This window comes from Sprattus sprattus, assembly GCF_963457725.1.
Source record: "Sprattus sprattus genome assembly, chromosome: 12".
In the NCBI taxonomy this organism is placed as follows: Eukaryota; Metazoa; Chordata; class Actinopteri; order Clupeiformes; family Clupeidae; genus Sprattus; species Sprattus sprattus.
This window is the reverse complement of record NC_137910.1, coordinates 24,853,579-24,873,786: the sequence shown is the minus strand read 5'-3', so window position 1 is coordinate 24,873,786 and position 20,208 is coordinate 24,853,579. Positions and strand designations below refer to the sequence as shown.

The following is a 20,208-nucleotide window of genomic DNA, read 5'->3' as shown; positions in this document are numbered from 1 at the left end:
AAGCAATTACTGCCATATTCATCAGCTTCTGTTAGGCAGCACAGCTCCTTTCAACATTTCAACCTTCCTTCCTCAATTACTCTCTGTCTGTGTTTCTCTTCTTCACTCTCCACTATTTTCTTTCTTTCTGTTTTTCCCTCTGGCACAAACACACCGGCCCCCCATTCCCAAAAATTCCTCGCTTGCTCGCTCCCTTCGTTTCATGCTCGTTTATAGTCCACACGTGCAGGACAGGAAATCATGACTCCGGAGAGGAAATCCCGCCCCTAATCCTGGAGTGGTGAAAATCCCGTGGAGTGTGTCCAGTCTAATTAATAACAACAGTGTCTTTCCCCCTCTGGGCCTCGGCAAACACACCCCTCACTCCAGGTCCTAATCCTGTTTGCACAGCGCTCCCCTCAGCCCTGGGTGAGTGACAGAGCCCAAGACGCTACCACTACCACTGCACTTCTCTCCTCCTCAGCCCTCAACACCAGCACTGACTGCTGTCTGCATAGGCGTCTGCAAATATACATTACATGGATATATATATATATATATATATATATATACAGTTTGGACAAACAGGTGCATCTCAATAAATTAGAATATCATCAAAAAGTTGATTTATTTCAGTAATTCTATTCAAAAAGTGAATCTCATATATTATATAGATTGTTTACACACAGATTGATCTATTTCAAGTGTTTCTTTCTTCCAATTTTGATTATTAAAATTGACAGCTAATGAAAACCCAAAATTCAGTATCTCAGAAAATTAGAATATTGTGAAAAAGTTAAATATTGAAGACTCATGGTGTCACACTCAAATCATCGAATTAACTCTAAACACCGGCAAAGGTTTCCTGAGCCTTTAAATGGTCTCTCAATCTAGTTCAGTAGGCTACACAATCATGGGGAAGACTGCTGACTTGACAGTTGTCCAGAAGACGATCATTGACACCCTGCACAAGGAGGGTAAGACACAAAAGGTCATTGCTATAGAAGCTGGCTGTTCACAGAGTGCTGTATCCAAGCACATTAATGGAAGGTTGAATGGAAGGAAAAAATGTGGTAGAAAAAGGTGCACAAGCAACAGGGATAACCACATCTTCAGAGGATTGTGAAACAAAGCCCATTCAAGGGAGATTCACAAGGAGTGGACTGCAGCTGGAGTCAGTGCTTCAAGAGCCTACACACACAGACGTATCCAGGACATGGTCTTCAACTGTCCCATTCCTGTGTCAAGCCACTCTTGAACCGGAGACATCGTCAGTGGCATCTCACCTGGGCTATAGACAGTGGTCCAAGGTTCTCTTTTCAGATGAAAGTACATTTTGCATTTAATTTGGAAATCAAGGTCCCAGAGTCTGGAGGAAGAGAGGAGAGGCACAGGATCCAAGTTGCTTGAGGTCCAGTGTGAAGTTTCCACAGTGAGTGATGGTTTGGGGTGCCATGTCATTTGCTGGTGTTAGTCCATTGTGTTTTCTCAGGTCCAAGGTCAGCACAGCCATCTACCAGGATGTTTTAGAGCACTTCATGCTTCCCTCTGCTGACCATCCTATGGAGATGCGGATTTCATTTTCCATCAGGACTTGGCACCTGCACACACTTCCAGAGGTACCAGTACCTGGTTTAAGGACCATGGTATCCCTGTACTTGATTGGCCAGCAAACTTGCCTGACCTAAAACCCATAGATTCTATAGGGTATTGTGAAAAGGAAGATGCGAGACAACAGACCCAACAACACAGAAGAGCTGAAGGCCACTATCAGAGCAACCTGGTCTTCCATAACACCTCATCAGTGCCACAGACTGATTGCCTTCATGCCACGCCGCATTGCTACAGCAATTCATGCAAAAGGAGCCCCGACCAAGTAATGGGTGCTGTACATGTTCATACTTTTCAGTAGTCCAACATTTCTGTGTTAAAAATCCTTTTTTCTATTGGTCTTCAGTAATATTCTTATTTTCTGAGATACTGAATTTTGGGTTTTCATTAGCTGTCAGTTATAAATCATCAAATTTAAAAGAAATAATCACTTGAAATATATCAGTCTGTGTGTAATGAACCTATATAAAATATGAGTTTCACTTTTTGAATAGAATTACTGAAATAAATCAACTTTTTGATGATATTCTAATTTATTGAGATGCACCTGTACTATACATATCCAAAGAGGTCAGATAACAGGCTTCTGAGGCAGTGTTCAGAGGAATCATCCCACTCACACCTCACACCTTTCCTCTGTGTATTCAAATGGTTTAATGATTCATAATAAAATGTAAATGGCTCAGATATCCTATCCCGTTACATTCTAACTGATCAGGAAATGATAGGCTTGTTCTGCGAAATTAGGGTCCCTAAATCTTCACAAAAGGACTAAGATGCCCTGGATATCATGCTTCAGCTCAGCCTAGACTGACAGATGGGCTGGCCACGATCATCATGATTCATTTGCTTACAATGCCCGCATGTAAATATGGGCAGCTGTCAATTGTGAGGCGTTTAATGAAGCTCTTTTTTTGGTTTATTACAACAGCATGAGTCATGAGAGAATCTTGTACACAGAACCTTTGCATTCATCTTCTGAGCAACACCCTACTACTATTAGGCAGGTATTAGGCAGGTCCTCTCATATAAAGACCATCATGTGAATTAAGTAGATGTGATCAAAACAGACAACACTCTGGCGTACACAACAATGCATGTTCCTGGTCTCTCAGAGGTGTAAACTTTAAAACTGTAACTGTAAAAGTGAAGGAGCTACAGTCTAGATGGATTCAACTTGTTTGCAACTGATTTTGATTGTTCTAAATACTCTTCAGATACATTCTCTTATGGTTTCTCTAAAACTTTGTCCACTTATCAATACAAGACGGTAATCTTTTCAAACAAGACAGAGATTGAAAAAAAAAAAACTGGGCTTTCGCTCTCACACAATCAGGCTGGCACAGCATGGGTTCAGCTGATAGGGGCGAGCCGGGCTGATAAAGCTGGCTATCAAACCCCATGCAGCCATGCAAAGACCCTCCGGCCGTCAGCCACTCTACGACGCCGGCCACTGAGCAATTCGAGCCTATCAGCAAGTGCCATCTACACAGCTACCAGGCTATCGGAGCCAATCAGCAATCTGTATTTACACAGCTACTGGGACGGGCCCAGCTACAGCGCATATCTCCCACTACACAGCCCAGAGGCCAATCTGAGCCTATCAGCAGTCACTATCTACACAGGTAATGAAATATCATAGCTTATCAGAGGACTCCTTCTCAGCAGCTAGCGGGCTATGACAGCCTATTGGCAGCCTCTATTGACTTGAGCTACTGAGCTCTTAGGAGAGACGTTTGGAATAGGAGCCCGGAGGCTCCCGTCTCAGGAGATGAAAGGGAGTCAACCCCAACCCAAAACTCTGATGAGGCCTTCACCACTGCAGCCGGTGGTTATGTGGGAGTGAGAGTGACACATGGAAATAGTTATGTGTGTGTGGGAATTCTTGGGATAACAGTGTGAAGAGAGTGTTGAGTGTTACCTGGGAGTTCTGGGGATAGTGTGAGGAGAGTGTTGAGTGTTACCTGGTTCCCCCGAACAGGATGATGCGGTCTCCCACCATGCAACAGCACTGCCGCCGCCGAGGGCAAGGCCCCTTCCCCTTGGGCTCCACTTTCTTCCAGGAGAAAGCCTCTGCCACCAAACAAACGCACGCACACACAAACAAACACACAAACAAACAATGAATCATTTAGAAACATACAGATACAGAACAATTTTACTAAATTGTATACTTCAAGCTCTTCTCCATGGGAAAAATAGATGCTTCTAAGCCCAGCAAGTAGGCCTACCTGTTCCAGTGGCATGGCTGACTAAGTATGGCTTAATGGTTTGCCATTGGCGGATTTAAACTAACCACGGCTACAAAAGCTACGGCACGGACAGTTTTTAAACATTGGACATGGTGGCCGCCGAAGCACCGCAAAACTTCGATAAGGCAAGTTTTCTTTGAAAACAGAACAGAAACTTGCCCTGGACCAATTCATACAGAAAAAATATCTGTTTGCTTTATTACCGGTCGTTGTATCGTTGTATAGTATCGTTGGTCTGATTGGTTAAAGGCGTGTCCAATTACGTGACTGAAGTGGACCGCTGTTGAGTAGTTCGCCAGACCAACTGAGCAAATGAAATGCAGTGAAGGGGCGGGGAATTCCCAGACAAGTTCTCCTCCTCAACATTTAGAAAATATACAAAGATGTAGGTCAGACGCAGGGAGCTTTTTGCCCCTGAAGTCAAAACGGAGTGATTCAGAAATAGCTGGGCCCTTATTCTCTCTTGCTCTCTCTCCCTCTCTTTACGCGTCTGTGATGCAGGCTGAGCGGCGAGTGCCTCACAAGACTCCATATAAGGCAGGCCCTGCCTGGCTAATCCGACCAATTCATGATGGCAACAGCATCACTGCGTTGCTACGGCAACGGGCCACTCTGCACCCAAGTGGTGGAGCAAAGGGTTGTGCTTGAGATGGTAGAGTTTATGCTGTCATCTATTGGCCAAACCGATGTACTACAGGTAACACTTGCTTTGCCACCATTAGGTGTTTAAACATTTACATTCATTACTGAGGGAGAAAAAATTACTTAATTTCTTTGTGAAGCTATCATGTCTAATTTTGACTATAACACACCAACCGCTAAATGCTGCCATCATAGCCATCTTCCAAATGAAATAAGAATAAACCAAACAAAAGGAAATAAGTGACTGACAATCTGTACACTGAGAGCCACTAGATGAAGGCAAGACATGCAGTGGCCATCTGTGTCCAGGCCTTCGACTATTGCTATGGAAACCTTGCTGCCAGCTTGCTCTGGAGATGGAGGGAGAGAAAAGCAGGCCGGGCCAAGAGGAGTGCACTGGAGCCAGCCCTAGGCTTCCTCGAATGATGGCTCTCACTCACTCACCTGGGTTGAACTGCCACAGGTCGTTGAAATGGCGGTCCAGCCGGGCGTTGTAGCCTCCAAAAATGTACAGCTCTCCATTGTAGGCAACTGTATTAGAGGGGGGCAAACCAGAAGAGAGAGTGAGACAAATCACTTGCTAGAAGTCATCGAAACAAAACTGGTGATCTCCAATTTTGTGTGAGGTAAGCGTTCTCTGCAAGTGAATATATATGCGTGTGTGTGTGTGTGTGTGTAGTTAAAACATTGTGAGTTGTGAAATGAAAAGTATTCTCCCCTAACACTAAAAAAAAAAAAGAGGATCTAGAGTCCTTTAAGAACCAGCCAACTTCTGTTCCATTCTCTACACAGGGCTTTCCTGTATTTCACCTCTACACCCCAGTGAGCTGCTGCGAGTAAGGCAGCTCATTCTCCAATTCTCCTACCCTAATTGAATTATTTTTAACTGGGGTTTATACACTGATTTTGTCAACATTCTGCAGCTCTGCAGTAAATACTCAGGTGCAATAGGTGCAGCCTATACACAGACTTTTTTTTTTTTTGTACTATACTCCATCCATTATACCACACTGCTTGTCTAAGAAAACACTATACTATTAACACTATTAGAAAACACTATTAAACACTATTATTATATTATAAGCTGAAACACGCTCTACATGTTGCCCCCTAGCACTCATGCCACCACCAGAGACAACATACACACTTGAGGATACACCTCAACAGGATTTCACACATGTCAGTGTTAGGTCAGGTTAATTCACAACCCCAAGTAGTCTGCATGAGGTAGTCTAATGTGTGCAAATTAAATGCTCAGTCAGCAGTAAACGAATACCATCCATGATGTAAATAACCAATAAGGACATTTCTCATTATTTCCAAACACACATTGTAGTCTAATAAGACTAAAGCAGAAAATGAAACGCCATACATACCAGCACATTTTCATTAAACAATCTCTTTTTAGTTTTTTAACTGCAATAGAATGCAGAAAGAGATTGCATTCAAGGTTGGTCAGGTGCTCAAATTCATCAACATAAACATAGCTCCCAACCTCCTATGTCTCATGCACTCCCCAGTAACCCTACCGGAGTGATTCTACTGGTCACTGCTGCTTGTGTTTAATGCGTCAGGTTCTTTCCTTGTCACTGGGATATCCCACATCACCCGTATATGTCCACCTACAATCAGCAGTAGCCTTTTGTTATGCAAATGCACATGTCCACACTGTCCTGTTGGCCCAATGCTCAGCTAAAAAGGGTTTTAACTTACTGGGTTCAGTTCTACTGGGGTTAACCTATAGTTTGTTCCCCAGTGTAATTACAGTGCATGAAATGCCCTGTATTGTTATTCCTTCGTTTCTTATTCTTATTCCGCTTACCTTTTTCTGCGCTTAATTCAGCTCGAACCGCTTCACTTAGACACTTCGTTCAAACTTTGCTGGGTAGGTCTTGTAAAGGACACTTATGCTATGTAATTTTAATTTTTCTGAACTTTATACTTTCTAAGATATTAAAGAAAAACGAATCAAAATTTTCCCATTGACTTACATTGGGCCATTATGACGTCATAATAGGGTCATTAAACTGGCTTGCACCTGTGCTTCACTGACACCTGCGCCAATGTTCCAAGGCTCCCTTTCTCTCTGTCCCTCTCCATTCAACTGTATAACTAGGAATATTAAGACACCTTCCATACTCTACTTTTTTTTCTCTCCTTCTTTCTCTCCATCCCTCTCACTCTACTTTCGCTCACAATCTATCTCTCTGCTTCACTCTTTTTTCTCTCCTTCTTTCAATATTTTCCCTCTTCACTCTCTCTTTACTGTCTTTATCCAGAGCCACTCTTGTTCACTCTTTCCTTTCTTCTTTCCTTCTTCCACTCTTCTTTCCTCTCTTCCTTCCTTCTTCCACTCATCTTTCCTTCTTTCACTCTTCTTTCTTTTCTTCTTTCCTTCTTCCACTATTCTTTCCTTTCTTCTTTTTCTCTTCTTTCATTTCTTCTTTCCTTCTTCCACTCTTCTTTACTTTCTTCCACTCTTCTTTCTTTTCTTCTTTCTTTCTTCCACTCTTCTTTACTTTCTTCACTCTTCTTTAATTTCTTCCACATTTCTTCCCTTCTTCTTTACTTTCTTCACTCTTCTTTAATTTCTTCCACACTTCTTCCCTTCTTTTACTCTTCTTTCCTTTCTTCTTTCCTTCTTTCACTCTTCTTTCTTTTATTCTTCCTTTCTTTACTTTTGCATTTCATGCACTGGTATTTCCTTCAGGAAATGCATTTTCTAGTTCTAAGTTAAAAGCCATGTAACGGATATCATAAATACCGCGTCTATGTCCAGTGTACTCTGGAGACCTTGGCCAGCTGTTTCTTCCTATGGCCACTAGAGAGCACAATTGCATCACAATCAAATCAGGTCAAGACCTTAGCCTCTGCTGCCCCCTTGTGGCAGTAATGTCCAACTACACCCTGGGTATTGGAAACTATGCAGACGTGACAGACTTCAATTTGCCAGAACAACCCCACAGATTTTGGGGTGTGCTTATGACCCGTGTCCCAGAGCAGTCAGCCTCTCTATGTAATGAGGGAGGAACATATAGGGGATCCATGCTTGTCAGAATGGTCTCTCCATCGCAAGGTAATCAGAATAATTTGGGGTCCCACTGTTGGCAAAAGGAGAGGTGACCGCAACTGTGGAATTGGTGGGTTGAAGCAAAATAAAGGTCCGTGTCAATCCAGCTGATATTGCCACTATTCAAGGGGGTAGAGCGTCTTCCACTACAAGTGTATTCAGACTGAAGAGGAGGAGAGTTAAACTGTGGTGCCTCACCAAGAGCTTGGGGCTAATTCAGTGTTCCATTGCAGCAGTTTGTTCTTTTCTGCAGGAAACTTCGGGCGATGGCAAAGCCCATTTCACTTTAATCTAGCGGTTATCTAGCGGCCATTTCCGTTTGTCATGTAGGTTTCCAAATGGGTGTCGCCAGGTGTACATCCTTTGACCCATCCTTTGACTTGTTTTGTAATAGGGTACTGCGCCTCAGGCCGGCCTCCTGGTCTTTATTACCGCAATAAGACTTCTACCGAAAAATACTGCAGTTCTCTCCATATCCCTCTTGATGCATGCGTGAGTAAACATGTATGAAATGTACCTTGAACGAATTCCAAATCTACTACCATCTACTTCCAAATGGTAGGGCTCGACTCAAAATCAAGGAATTATTCTTTGACCAGAGTGGTGTTTTTGTATACAGTGGACTTTGTCCTGTGTGGTCTATCTCCTCCCTTAAAGCCACAGGTAATGACAAAGTCTTTAGCATGTGAATAGAACAACTACTGAAGGGGTTTACGCTAAGAGTGTTTAAGCTGATTCGAGATTCCTGAAGGGACTAGAGGGTCTATTTGGCAATGCTACTGGTTGACCTTAACCAACCCTTCCCCTCCCACTTAGAGCATTTGACCACATCTTTACCTCTCTCTGAAGTATCTATTTTTGTGCAACCATGGACATGCGCTGCTGTTTCCACCAGCCACAAGTGTTAAAGTGCTGTGTGTGTGTGTGGGGGGGAGGGGGGTGAGTGTGGTTGGGTGTGTGTGTGTGTGTGTGTGTGTGTGTGTGTGTGTTCCTCACAGGCAGAGTGGCTTCTGCGTCCTTCAGGCAGCAGCTGTGTGTTAGGCGTACTGAGCCAGCAGTTTGTCTCTGTGTCAAACACTTTGATCTTGTTGCAGTAGATCTCATTGTTGGAGTGGAAAGGCCCAAAGCGATCCGCCCGGCCACCAAACACAAACATCTTCGTACCGATAATAGTGGCCGAGTGGAAGTCCCTCCAGCGTGCCGGCGTGCCCTAGAGGTAAGATCGAACAAGACTGGTCAGGATGGGAAAACTACTCCATTCATACATCACACAACCTATATGATTAATTATTATTATCACTTTTAATTTTGCGTACAACTTAGCTTTGAGTTTATCAAAGTAATTTTCTGAGTAAGCCAATTATTACACGGCCTATTACAACTGCTCACAAAGTCATGACCCAAGTTTAACTTCAGAATGTAAACATTGCAAACATTTGACATGACACTTTAAGCAAGGCATGAAAGAGCAGCACAGAAGGAGTTAGGAAGAGTAGAAGAAAACTACTCTTCATAGAAGAACAGGCTCTGCAGTCTAACTTCTGGATATCACAGAAAAATCTAAATCTGTGGGCCAAACAGACCTTTCGGACCTGGAGAAACATCAAGTTAACACTGCCACATCCCCACACTAGGGGTAGAAATTTGCAAATGTTTGATTATCGGCCATTGGTTACATTTTTATCTCAATTCCTGATGAAAGAAAACTTACTTCCTAACTTCTTTTCACAAAATTCCCTCATTAATCGAGACAAACAACAAGAACAAAGGCTAAGGCTGAATCTCGATTCTTCTCCTTGCCCCTTTTGCTTAGTCTTGTCTTAGTCTTAACCCTAGCACTTGCAAGTGTAAGGGCCAAGGGCTGAGATCTTTCCCCTATGAAATGAGACGCCACTCGGTTTCGGGTACGTCATGCGTGACTGTATGAGCTATGAAACTAGCGATTTAAAAAAAGTCTAATGAAGAACATGGTTGCAAATATATATGTATACAACTCTGTAGAGCACGAAACAAGACTGTCGTCATTTTTAAATTAATTATAAGCCAAAAATACTTACATGTAGTGTATGTAGAATGATAGCTGGCAAGCTACCATATAAGCCAATGGAGTGGTGGTATACGCGCTAATTGTATCCTAAAACTACCGTTTGAAAGCTTCAGTTAAGACCGACAATACTATGCATCGTTCGAGTAGCACATTTCAGATCAAACCGAGTCATTATAAACATATAAAAAGTTGTGTAGATAGCTTTATTCATGTAAAATATTCCTCGCTTCAAGCAGCCATGTTTTTTTGAAAATTCCCGAGCTGGTTTCGCGGTGTGCTCTGGGATAGCCCTTGGAGTTAAGGTAGCTCTCCGATCATCTCAAAAACGAGGGCCATACACCCCTTAACCTTACCCCTTAATCTTGATCAAGTTGGGTATTGAGACACCACTAGCTCTCACATGAACGCGCAATTTCAAGGGTAAGGGGTAAGATAAGGGGTAAGGGGAAGTATTGAGATTGGGCCTAAGTATCCAGTAAAAGGGCTGCTGTGCTCAAACCATGTCGTTAACTAAAGGGCAATATGCTAGTTGGACCTCTCTGAACCAGTATGAACAAGTTGTCCACGCTTTCCACTTATGCCATAAGTTAAAAAAGTTTGGCACTGCATATTTAAGAAACGGTAGTATATATTTATTCTTTCAAATGAAGCATCCAAAGAAATCAACCGTAAAAGCACTGCCCCTCAATTACAATTGAACTTCAAAATGTTACTTCCGATTGCTTGTGGTTGAATTGTATGTCGGAACCTTGCGGCAAAGCTGAACTTGTTTGCCACTTCGGTGTCTCTTCATTTGGCCACATGATCACCATGGAAGTCGAGTTATTATCTAGAGTAATACTCACAATACTGTGTATTTTCCAGACTATTAACCACACCGTATATAAACCGCACCACAGACCTTTATGTAATGTTATAAAACAAACCCATGTATTAACTATGTATGTATTAACCCATGTACCGCACCCATGTATTAACGGCAGTGTATTCAATGTTAGATCATTGTCATGTATTGTCTGGTTATTTCAAGGAAAAATGCTACACCCTCTCGTTGTATGTGCACACGCACATGCAGGCTACCTCATTCCCACTCACAGTGAAAAACATGCATTTATTAAGCTTTAACGTAGTGTTATGGTGTTGTGTGAGAATGGACGCTAAATGTTTCAGTCAAATTCTTTATAGACCCCCTGGAAACCACTAAATTAACGTGTCCAAGAAAGGCAAGGGGGAGAGGGGGCTTCACCCCCTTCATTCACTACATTGGTATCAGAGTAAGGCCTTGCCACACTCATGTCCCATTATTTATCTCAGGATTGTACAATGTCTATGTGACATTTAACATCATCCACAAGTGGCTGTGATCACTCTGAACTTAAGACCAGCTGATTTTGAGAAACTCTATGGTTGTCATGTTGCTCTGCTAGCTAACAAGCTAGCTAGCAAGTTAAATGAGACTTTTAAAAAACCTTAAATGGTAGAGTTCCTTTTGCATGACATGATGGATAGTTATCTAGCTGATGTAAGAGTCACCTCACAATTATAATAGGAAAAGGTAGAAACCCTAAGGGAGCCTGTGCAGCTGTTAACACAAGTTCATATTAACAGGAGATCATATAACACACGCTAGCAACTACAAACTGTTAATATGGTTCCCTAAGCTAGAGACAGCAAGTATAGATCATAGGTAGGTTAACTGGTGTGAGACATTGCATGTTTTACACACCTCTCACAGAGGTTAGAGCTCTAGTAGCATTCCGTTAAATAGGCTACAGTTAGTTGGGAACACACATATGTTGTTTGTTGTTCTTTGTTTGTTTTTACCTGATACATTAATGGGATTATGGGAGTAAGTGCCAGAAAGAATGTGTGTGTGTGTGTGTGTGTGTGTGTGTGTGTGTGTGTTTGTGTGTGCGCGGGTTCCTCTGTTCTGCCTTAGTATGTTACGCAAGTATGTGTAATGTAATTATTACTGTGCACAACAACTTGTGTCTGGTGTGACGAAGCCAACTACATTGTAACCAAACTATGAAAAGAGATCAACAATGAAGCAAAGTGAGTCAACCAAATCAACACATTTACATTGATGAGACGTATGCAGTCCTATGCTCAGATGTGCACAATAAGTGTGGTGCTGGAGTCTCGTCTCCCACACGGAGAGAGCTGCCATGAAGCGTCTTCATGGATAAAGAGCAAGAGAGGTAAGTGAGCTCCCCTGTACGAGCAGAGAGAATGAGAGAGCGAACAAAGAAAACCTGATGTTCTGGAAGAGAAAGTGATCCAAGTCATTTAAGGTAACCGGAAGTGATTGGGGACGGTGTGACTGTTTACGTAAAAGCCGTAACGTTTCAAAGTTCACTTTAAATCACACAATGAACAAATTCATCTGTGGAAAGTTCCAAGTGTACCTACAGGGTACTTTCTTCTCCCCATGTGGGTATTGGCCATAACTGAGCAGTGCCCTCTCACATGCTTCAGACGTCTCAGGACTGAGAGCATGTTTACCCCAGACACACATACAGAGAGCAGCTCTGTGGCCTCTCCACACACTGGGAATAATGCATGACACTCTCTCATGACAGTATAGAAGGGGGCTAGTGGGCGGGAGAGAGAATACACAATCACAAGGAGCCCTATGTAGTGTCTGGTCTGGTTTTGGAGAGGGGAGAGAGAGAAAGAAAGAAAGTTATAGCTTCTTAAAGAGAGAGAGAGAGAGAGAGAGAAAGAGAAAGAGAGAAAAAAATAGAGATTGCAAATGTAAACCAAAATAGGTAGATGTTTACTGACACAGTTGTGGTTTAACGCATAGGTACAGCATCAGACTTGTACAAACACCTGCCTTCAAAATGAGCCCATCTAGTCATGCTAGCTACTCCACTCATTCAGTGTGCGAACAGCAAGACTGTGTTTTACGATACAAAGCAGATAACCATGCACGTGGACCCACCACATGCGTGTGTGCCGTGCACACACATACACAAACACACTCACACACATCTTAGCATAAAAGCCCAACTGTAGAGGGAGTAGAAATCCATACACAGCCATAATCCAGTGTACAGTGTAATCCAGCATCTCATCGCCTCTTAATGCTTGGCAGTCTCCCAGTGTTCTGGATTAGCTAGTCAGGGGGGAGGGGGTTCTGAGGGGGGCGGCCTTGTGCCAGCCGTGTGCATTATCAGATCACGATCTCCTTCATGTGCAACCATGTCCACTCTACACGCAACTGACCATTGACTGTCAATTCCACTTACACACTTACACAGAAACACATACACACAAGCATAGACAGGGACAAGCAATGGTGCAAAGACATGTGAACATTGGGGACACGTGTATATAACCGGGTGCTGGCTGATGGTCCTCAAAGACAAGGTATGTGTGCGTTTGTGTGTTTGAGTGTGTGTGTGTTTGACTTACCCTTGCGTTGACTAGGGACCAGACCATGCTGGTGGTGTCCAGCTTGTGGATGTCGTTAGAGAAACAGTCGGCCTGAAAGAGGCAATGACAAACAGTTGAGGCTTGTGTTTGTGATACATGGCAAACTAGAATATAACTTCAACAAGACTGTAGGGATCTGACATCTTTCTTGTCTGGTCACACGAATTTACTTCTAAACACGCAGAATGCTTTGAGGCATGAAGCTGAATTTCAAAAGCGAACAAACAAATTCCCCGTGTGCACTGTTGTGTAGAAGCCAAGAAGAGCTAAGAATAGCATCTACCCAAACACCTGCCGTGCTCCACTGACTGAGTAGCAACAACACAACCCATTTGTTCTTTCAGTGAATCCCCGAATTAATAACTGATCTTCCTGGGCGATTATCACCTTCACCCCTAATAACATAAACTCAACTAAGGCTACTTTGTGTGCGCTACTGAAAATAGGCCCATTTGTCAAAGACAATAAGGCTAGAATTAGCAGAGGGCTATCCATTTATTAGCAAGTGTGAGGATGAGCAAGGGAGGGTAATAAAAACGTTGGCTCTGACACCCACCAGTTGTTCATAGCCTCCAAAGACGTACATGGCTTTGCCCAGGACGCAGGCAGAGTGGCCATCCCGTGCGCCTGGGACTGTCCCCGAGATCTTGGGTGTGAACCAGCGGTGATGGTCTAGAGCAGGGAGAGGAGAGAGAAGGGGCATGTGTTTTACTTTGTGCTGTGGGACAGACTGAACCTATAGTATTTGAAGGTCAGTGGTATACACAGTGGCTGCATAATCCCCATATGCTAATAATAGATGGGCTGTTGTTAGGGGTGCAAGGTTTGAAAGATTCTGACAGTTCCATCAGTCCATGACAGAGATAGAAACAGGGAGAGGCAGAGTGAGAGAGAAAGGAATAAAGAAAGAAAGAAAGAAAGAGAAGAAACAAAACAAACAGAATGAGGGGATTATGGGAAAATCCCCCAAAAGAAAGGACAGACATGTCTGAAACACCTCATGACAGAAGATGGAGGCAAAAAGGGCACACTTACTGACGTCGAAGGCGTACAGGACGTTACAGGCCCCCTCCGTGTCGTTGCGGCCGCCCCAGATGTAGATGGTGTCTTCCACCAACACAGCCGTGTGGCCGTAGCGCATGTAGGGCACCTCACGGGCACGCTCCCTGCCTCCGGTGCGCACTGGAGGCAGCTTGGTCCAGCGCAGAGACACTAACAGAGGGACAGACAAGAAAAGGGACTTTAGTGACCACGATTACATGGACATGGGTAATATCCCATCATTTTCAGTACTTTCTGTTTCTGAATCAACCTCACCATCATTTCAAAGAGCTGTGTGGGTGTGAGAGCTAAATGGAAAATAGACTTGACTGTGTGTGCCCTTGCTGCTGCAGCTAGGGGTGATTTCACTGGAGCCCTGGCTTGCCGAATTAAAACCGCATATTTACAAGTGCACACTAAAAGAAAGCATGATTCAACCTCTTTTAAAATAAACACATACCAATAAACCCAGAGCGAGGTGAGTTTGAAGTAAAAGAACTCACAAATTAAAAAGATGAGAGAATTACATCACCGCCCCAACAGGTTTTAAAATCCACCACAAGCACATGTGCACAGGCCCACCAGCATATGTGTTGTGAGCTAATTCATTTCTCTAGCCCACATTGCCATTTCCAATTCAAATGAGTCATCCACTTAGAATCAAGACTGGGCTTCAGAGATCAGCACATCTAACATGCCAGACTTGCAGGCCTGATATGACCCCATTTCGGTGCCTTCCTATTAAGGTGTAGAAGCATGGCCATCTGAGATCTCCCCTGTTAAAACTCAGACCCTCTAAGGCAAAGGGAGAACCAGAGAGCTTCATTAGATCATCAGCACCAGTACATAAGAGGAGTGGGGGGGGCAGTAATGGGCCAGTTAACATTCAACACAAATATAAAGACAGGAAAAAGGCTGAAGCCAAGCTATGCCGTTTCCTGGATGAACTCGGGGACCATTACCAATCTTCTCAGGCTGGAGGGACCACAAATCTGCCGTCTTGGGCAATACCACGTCAAAATGCCTGACAGAGTGTGGGTCCTGGTCTCCTAGCAGCCACATCTGCGGTCTTTAGTATGCAGTCATAACTCACGGCTCTGCTACGGTTCTGTTCTCTCTAGCACCATGTGTGGAGCTGTCACATGCCTGGCCTCTCAGCAGACAGCTAAGGGGTAAATACAACGCCTAGGGACTAAAGAGGCTGTTATGGGCTTTTGGGGCGTTTGGAGCAGGGTATGCATGTGAAGAAATTAAATTCTTATTATATTCAAGTGATTAGCTGCAGTAGCTGCCTTCAATGGGGATTCAGGACAGTTCAACTGCTTCATACACAGTTAATAACATTGTACAGGTGGATGTTTGGTTTGTTTATCAAATCTGAAGGCTGTACAGTACATCCAGGCTAAAGGTTCATTCTTAACGCAGCTGTCACTTTGGTCTATAAATGTGTGGCAGATGACACTTAAGGTGGTAGCAATTCATTCAAACATGGCAAGCAATGTATTAGGGAGATAAACATGGAGCAGAAAAAGCTTTCAACTCAAAATGAACTAAGTTTTTTGGGGATTTCATGACTAAATGCATGACTAACCTACTACCACAAACTACTGGAATGTATTACTTCTCATTAAGGGCTAATTGTAGCGGAGTTAAACAATGCAATGTAACAGCCCAACTCCATACTTCAAACTGAACTGCAATTAGCTGGGCAGGTGTGAACATTCTGGTGTACAAAGCCAGACATCAGTCAGATGTTGACAATTAGTTTGATTGCTGATATGTTTGCTTAATGCAACAAACCAGTACAACATAACAGTAAATCACCCAGAAACATTCAGTGCAAACAAGGTCACAACCGCTTCAAGCCTCCTGTAGACACCTGGAGTAACACAACCGTGTCAGGTGTGGAGAAGGCTTGCGAGGAACTTCCTCTTCACCTCCATCTCGCAACACAAAAGTGCACAAACACAAATGCATGCGCACGCGCATGCGCACACGCACACGCACACGCACACGCACACACACAGGATATCACCGGCCAAGAGTCTAAACTCAGCACGTGGAACATGGATCAAAATCAGTACTGTATAAATAAGTACTGTGCTATCCAAAGTTAAATAAAGTGGCAAAGTTGAAACAAACCTTCACTACAAACAACACCTTCAGCTCACTGCTTTAACACACTCGCTTACAGTATATTATGCTGTGTATTTATCCCTACTAGAGAATTCCTTTAGATAACACAATTTTGGACTTTTCACCCATGAGGGTATAGGACAGGCTGACATCCAAAGCAATTATTAGACCATCAAAGCAGAGTCCTGTGGTTATAGATAGAAAGATATGGATAGATCTATAGATCTAGATAAATAGATAGCTAATCTAGTGATAATGAGAGAAATATAGCACAAAACAATCATCCATGATGTCATTATTGTAGATACACATGCCTAGCTTCCGCCTCCACATTTGTGGGTTTACACCACACTAACTCATGTCAAAGACACAACTCATGTCAAAGACAAGTCCACTAAATAGCAGCCCTGTCGAAACACAGCACACTGAAGAATGTACAATCTTTGCTAGTGGTAAGGATGACACCACACCACACATCCACACACAACTCACCTGTGTTGAAAACGTGCACATCGATCTGCCGCAGTGTCTCGTAGTCCTCGCCGGAGCAGTACCCACCAAACGAGTACACCTTATGACCCACGGCCACGGCGGCATGGTTGACCCTCCGCGGCCCTCCCTCCAGGTGCACCGACCAGCGCAACATCCCGCGCGGGCACCTCCCTCCCAACCGGCCACTCCTTAGACCATCACCCCCTGGCCTGGAATGAGCCCCATCAAGCCGTGCCTGCTGCCTGTGTGACAGGGAGGAAGGGGAGAGAGGACACGGAGGGGGGACTGTGAGACAGAAACAGGCACACACACACACACACACACACGAGACCTGAACTGAAGAGGGGTGGGCTAGAGAGTTTGTCCAAACTGCCTTCCTTGTTGATAGTGCTGGGCGATGCCGATGACAGAACCACTAAAGCCCTGGGCTAACAGTCCGATGTGGGATATTTTAAGAGTTAGAAGCTAGTCAGTCGCACCTCGACAGACAGCAACACCCTCTCAACGCACAGCCCAATGTGCTGTCACAGCTAAGATTTGCTCAGTACAGCTGATAAAATTACGCCCTTTGAGAACAAACAGGCCTCAGGAGACATTCCAATTTCAAACACCAAACCTGTTCTCAAAACTACTTCAAAATGCAGCAACCAAAACACAACTGCAAAACTGTGCAAAACTGGCATTATCAGAATAAGCATTATTACTTAGTATTGGTCTCTGGTCTCACACCACCTCACAGAGGGCTTTTTGTCTTGTAAAACTTGAACCAAGCAAAGCTTCTAAAAATCACTGGATAAGCTTCATGCAACACTAACAGGATCCGCTGGTTATCCGCAATGCTCCCCACCATCCAATTTGGAATCAGAGAGCTGTGCTTCCACTCTATTCCCACTCTGATGGTGCATTTCGAGGGAACAAACCCGTGCACGACTGGTAAGGTTACCCCGGACGTCTATCTATGTGTTTAGGCTAAGCAGAGAGATGCACAGGGGAGGATTTCTGGAAGTGTGTACCCCGGAGAGTGCCAGTGAGTATATTTAGCTGGAACATGATAGCCTGTGATTTATAGCCATGATCCGAACTTCACCTGATACCCCTCTGTATGTGCTGGGGGTCACCCTTATGCACTCAACGACACGGTCATGTCTTACTCTATGTTTACGCCTGGTGATGTGACTATACTGCACACTAACCATCTTCACCAACAAAAAAAAGCTTTTATTGAGCACTAAAAAACAGTATATAGAATGACTGCAAATTAGTGGTTGCCCACAGATCTATAGCCTCAAAGCATCAGAGATTAACTATAGCCTTGTGATACAAACAAACTGGGCTATATTTGACCCTCCGTGAGACATTCTTGAGGGGCTTAGCAGAAAATAACAGTCAATGGGAACATGAGCTGTGGTTAATTTTAATATCCGACTATTCTAGTGGACTCTAGTCTTGTTTTCTTGAAAAAGAAGCTCACATGATTACCCCACACAGGCCTCTATATTTACAAACAGTACATCATTCGACCTGAACCACGCTACTGCTCCGATTTGACCTTTGACACTCTGAAATTAATGTTATACTGATTTGTCGAGGAATGCAAAGTGGTACCAATCACCAATCGCTGAAAATAACTTCATAAAGTGTTGCTGTAAGATGTGCATTCTTACATAAAATTTACATTTACATGCTATTTCAACATTGGCTGGTTAGCCAGCTAAATAGCAACAACCTAGCCTATACTGTACCACTGTACCAGGCATTACCTCGTTAGCTAAAAACTCTAAATCAAGCTGGCATGGTTGAATGCGAGAACTAACGTAGCTAGCAAGTCTAAACACACTATTAAAACAAGCTGGGCAGGTGTCGTTGAAGCTCACAAATCGGGTTGATTACGCTGATGGATTGTTGGCAAAATAACATCAAAAAGATCTTATAACGTTTAACCTCACCGCTTGTTAGCTCTGCAGACGACAACAATCGAAACCTGGCTGTGATATGTCCAATTTTGTGGTTGACTGTCACTAACGTGGACTTATCTCTATTCTACCAAGCTATAGCTCTAATTTACTGTGCAATGTTCCTTACCTAGATTATGAAAACATAAAGGACGTCAAAGAGCTGTAACGTTTTCCAAGCTTATATGAACAGGTGGCTAAACATAGCTAGCATTAGAAGTAATGAAAGGTAACGTCAGCTAACCTTAGACACAAACATTATCACACCGCACATATTTCTTTGACAGATGTATCAATAACTACCTTGGTTGACAAAGGAATAAACAGGGCGCTGGATTTTACACACAAAAAGGCCCTCATAACTTGTGTTAATATTTCCTAATATTACCTGATAGAACAGCAAATGTCAACTGAGCAACTAAGTTGACGTTACCCAACGATGTTAACAATTTTGGCTAGTGTCACTGTATTGACCAATACTATATTAGCTAGTTCATCGTTTTGTTAACAAGAATGGCTTGTGTGAGCTTTTACCGTGCAATGTGTTTCCTGGTTAAGGCTACATTAGGTTTAACATAATTTTGCTAGCTAGTTAGGTTAGATAATAAGCAACTGACATTTTAGAGCTAAAGTTACCTAGCCAGTTAGCAAGATAGCCTTTTCTAGGATAGCAATTACGGGCAAGCTATGTTAGCCACTGAACAGTAGCCAGTTTCAACTTTGCCAGGCCTAAAGCTAAATGGTTACAAATGACCAAAGCTGTTTAATACGTGGAACAACTGTCTTCATTACATTCATATTGCGCTAGCCGTTAGTTAGTGAAAAGTAGCTTGACGTAACGCTAGCTACCAAGCGAATATACATTAACGTTACCTTAAAACCGGACAGACGATGATACCAAAGATTTAACGTAGGCGGAGCAAGAGACTTCTTGGAAATGCATGTCTAGGGGGACGGTTTTGGTCTGCATAAAGGAGCGTGTCGCGAGACCCAACGCTGGAATCCTAAGCCTGAATCGCAGTAGGTAGCCTTTAGGTTGAATTAGTTGTAATAACTTATACAAATATAACTTACCCAGAGCTCGTCTACTCATCAAAACATTATCAGACAAATCCCCATGATATACACGCCGGACACCGTGTGACGTTTATTCTCCCAATTCGTTATACCTTCGCAAGATCACGTTTACACAGCTAACTGTAGTTGTAGGGGTCACCCGGTTTGTCTCATAGGGCTTAGTACTGCACGCTAGCCGAAGAGTTCAATAAATAAACGATGCGATATTTTTCTTTTTCTTACAGGATTCTTTCTGTTCTAGCTTTAAGTTCGTTTGATAGGCGGACGTCTATCTGTTGTCAAGCAAAGCGTAAACCGGCCAAGTCTTCAGAAAACTAGGTGCACACCTGAAATGAACCTGTTTTTCTCCTAAATAGACAAGTTTTGGGTACCATGAGTGTCCTAGATGTATGTACCTAACCACAGAGGCACAAGAGGCTGTCATATTTGAACAACATATTATTATTTAAAATACATATTTGAAATGTT

The 20,208-nt window shown here is 43.3% G+C and overlaps 1 protein-coding gene across 3 annotated transcripts in view; it reads right to left on the bottom strand.

Moving 5' to 3' along the window:
- The window catches only part of klhdc3 (kelch domain containing 3), a 37,944-nt gene extending 18,291 nt beyond the window's left edge, over positions 1-19,653 (bottom strand). The window contains exons 1-8 of one of the 3 annotated variants that reach the window (XM_080849021.1): positions 19,537-19,653; positions 16,712-16,953; positions 14,078-14,254; positions 13,599-13,714; positions 13,022-13,093; positions 8,551-8,764; positions 4,929-5,015; positions 3,555-3,663 (exon numbers count right to left, since the gene is read on the bottom strand). In XM_080849021.1, the coding sequence (XP_080705147.1) occupies positions 3,555-3,663; positions 4,929-5,015; positions 8,551-8,764; positions 13,022-13,093; positions 13,599-13,714; positions 14,078-14,254; positions 16,712-16,865 (929 nt within the window). In that variant the 5' untranslated portion in view covers positions 16,866-16,953; positions 19,537-19,653. Of the gene's footprint in view, positions 1-3,554; positions 3,664-4,928; positions 5,016-8,550; positions 8,765-13,021; positions 13,094-13,598; positions 13,715-14,077; positions 14,255-16,711; positions 16,997-17,526; positions 17,674-19,536 lie in introns of those variants that run through there. The other 2 variants (XM_080849020.1, XM_080849019.1) reach the window with 2 other exon arrangements.
- Positions 19,654-20,208: the final 555 nt, after the last annotated feature.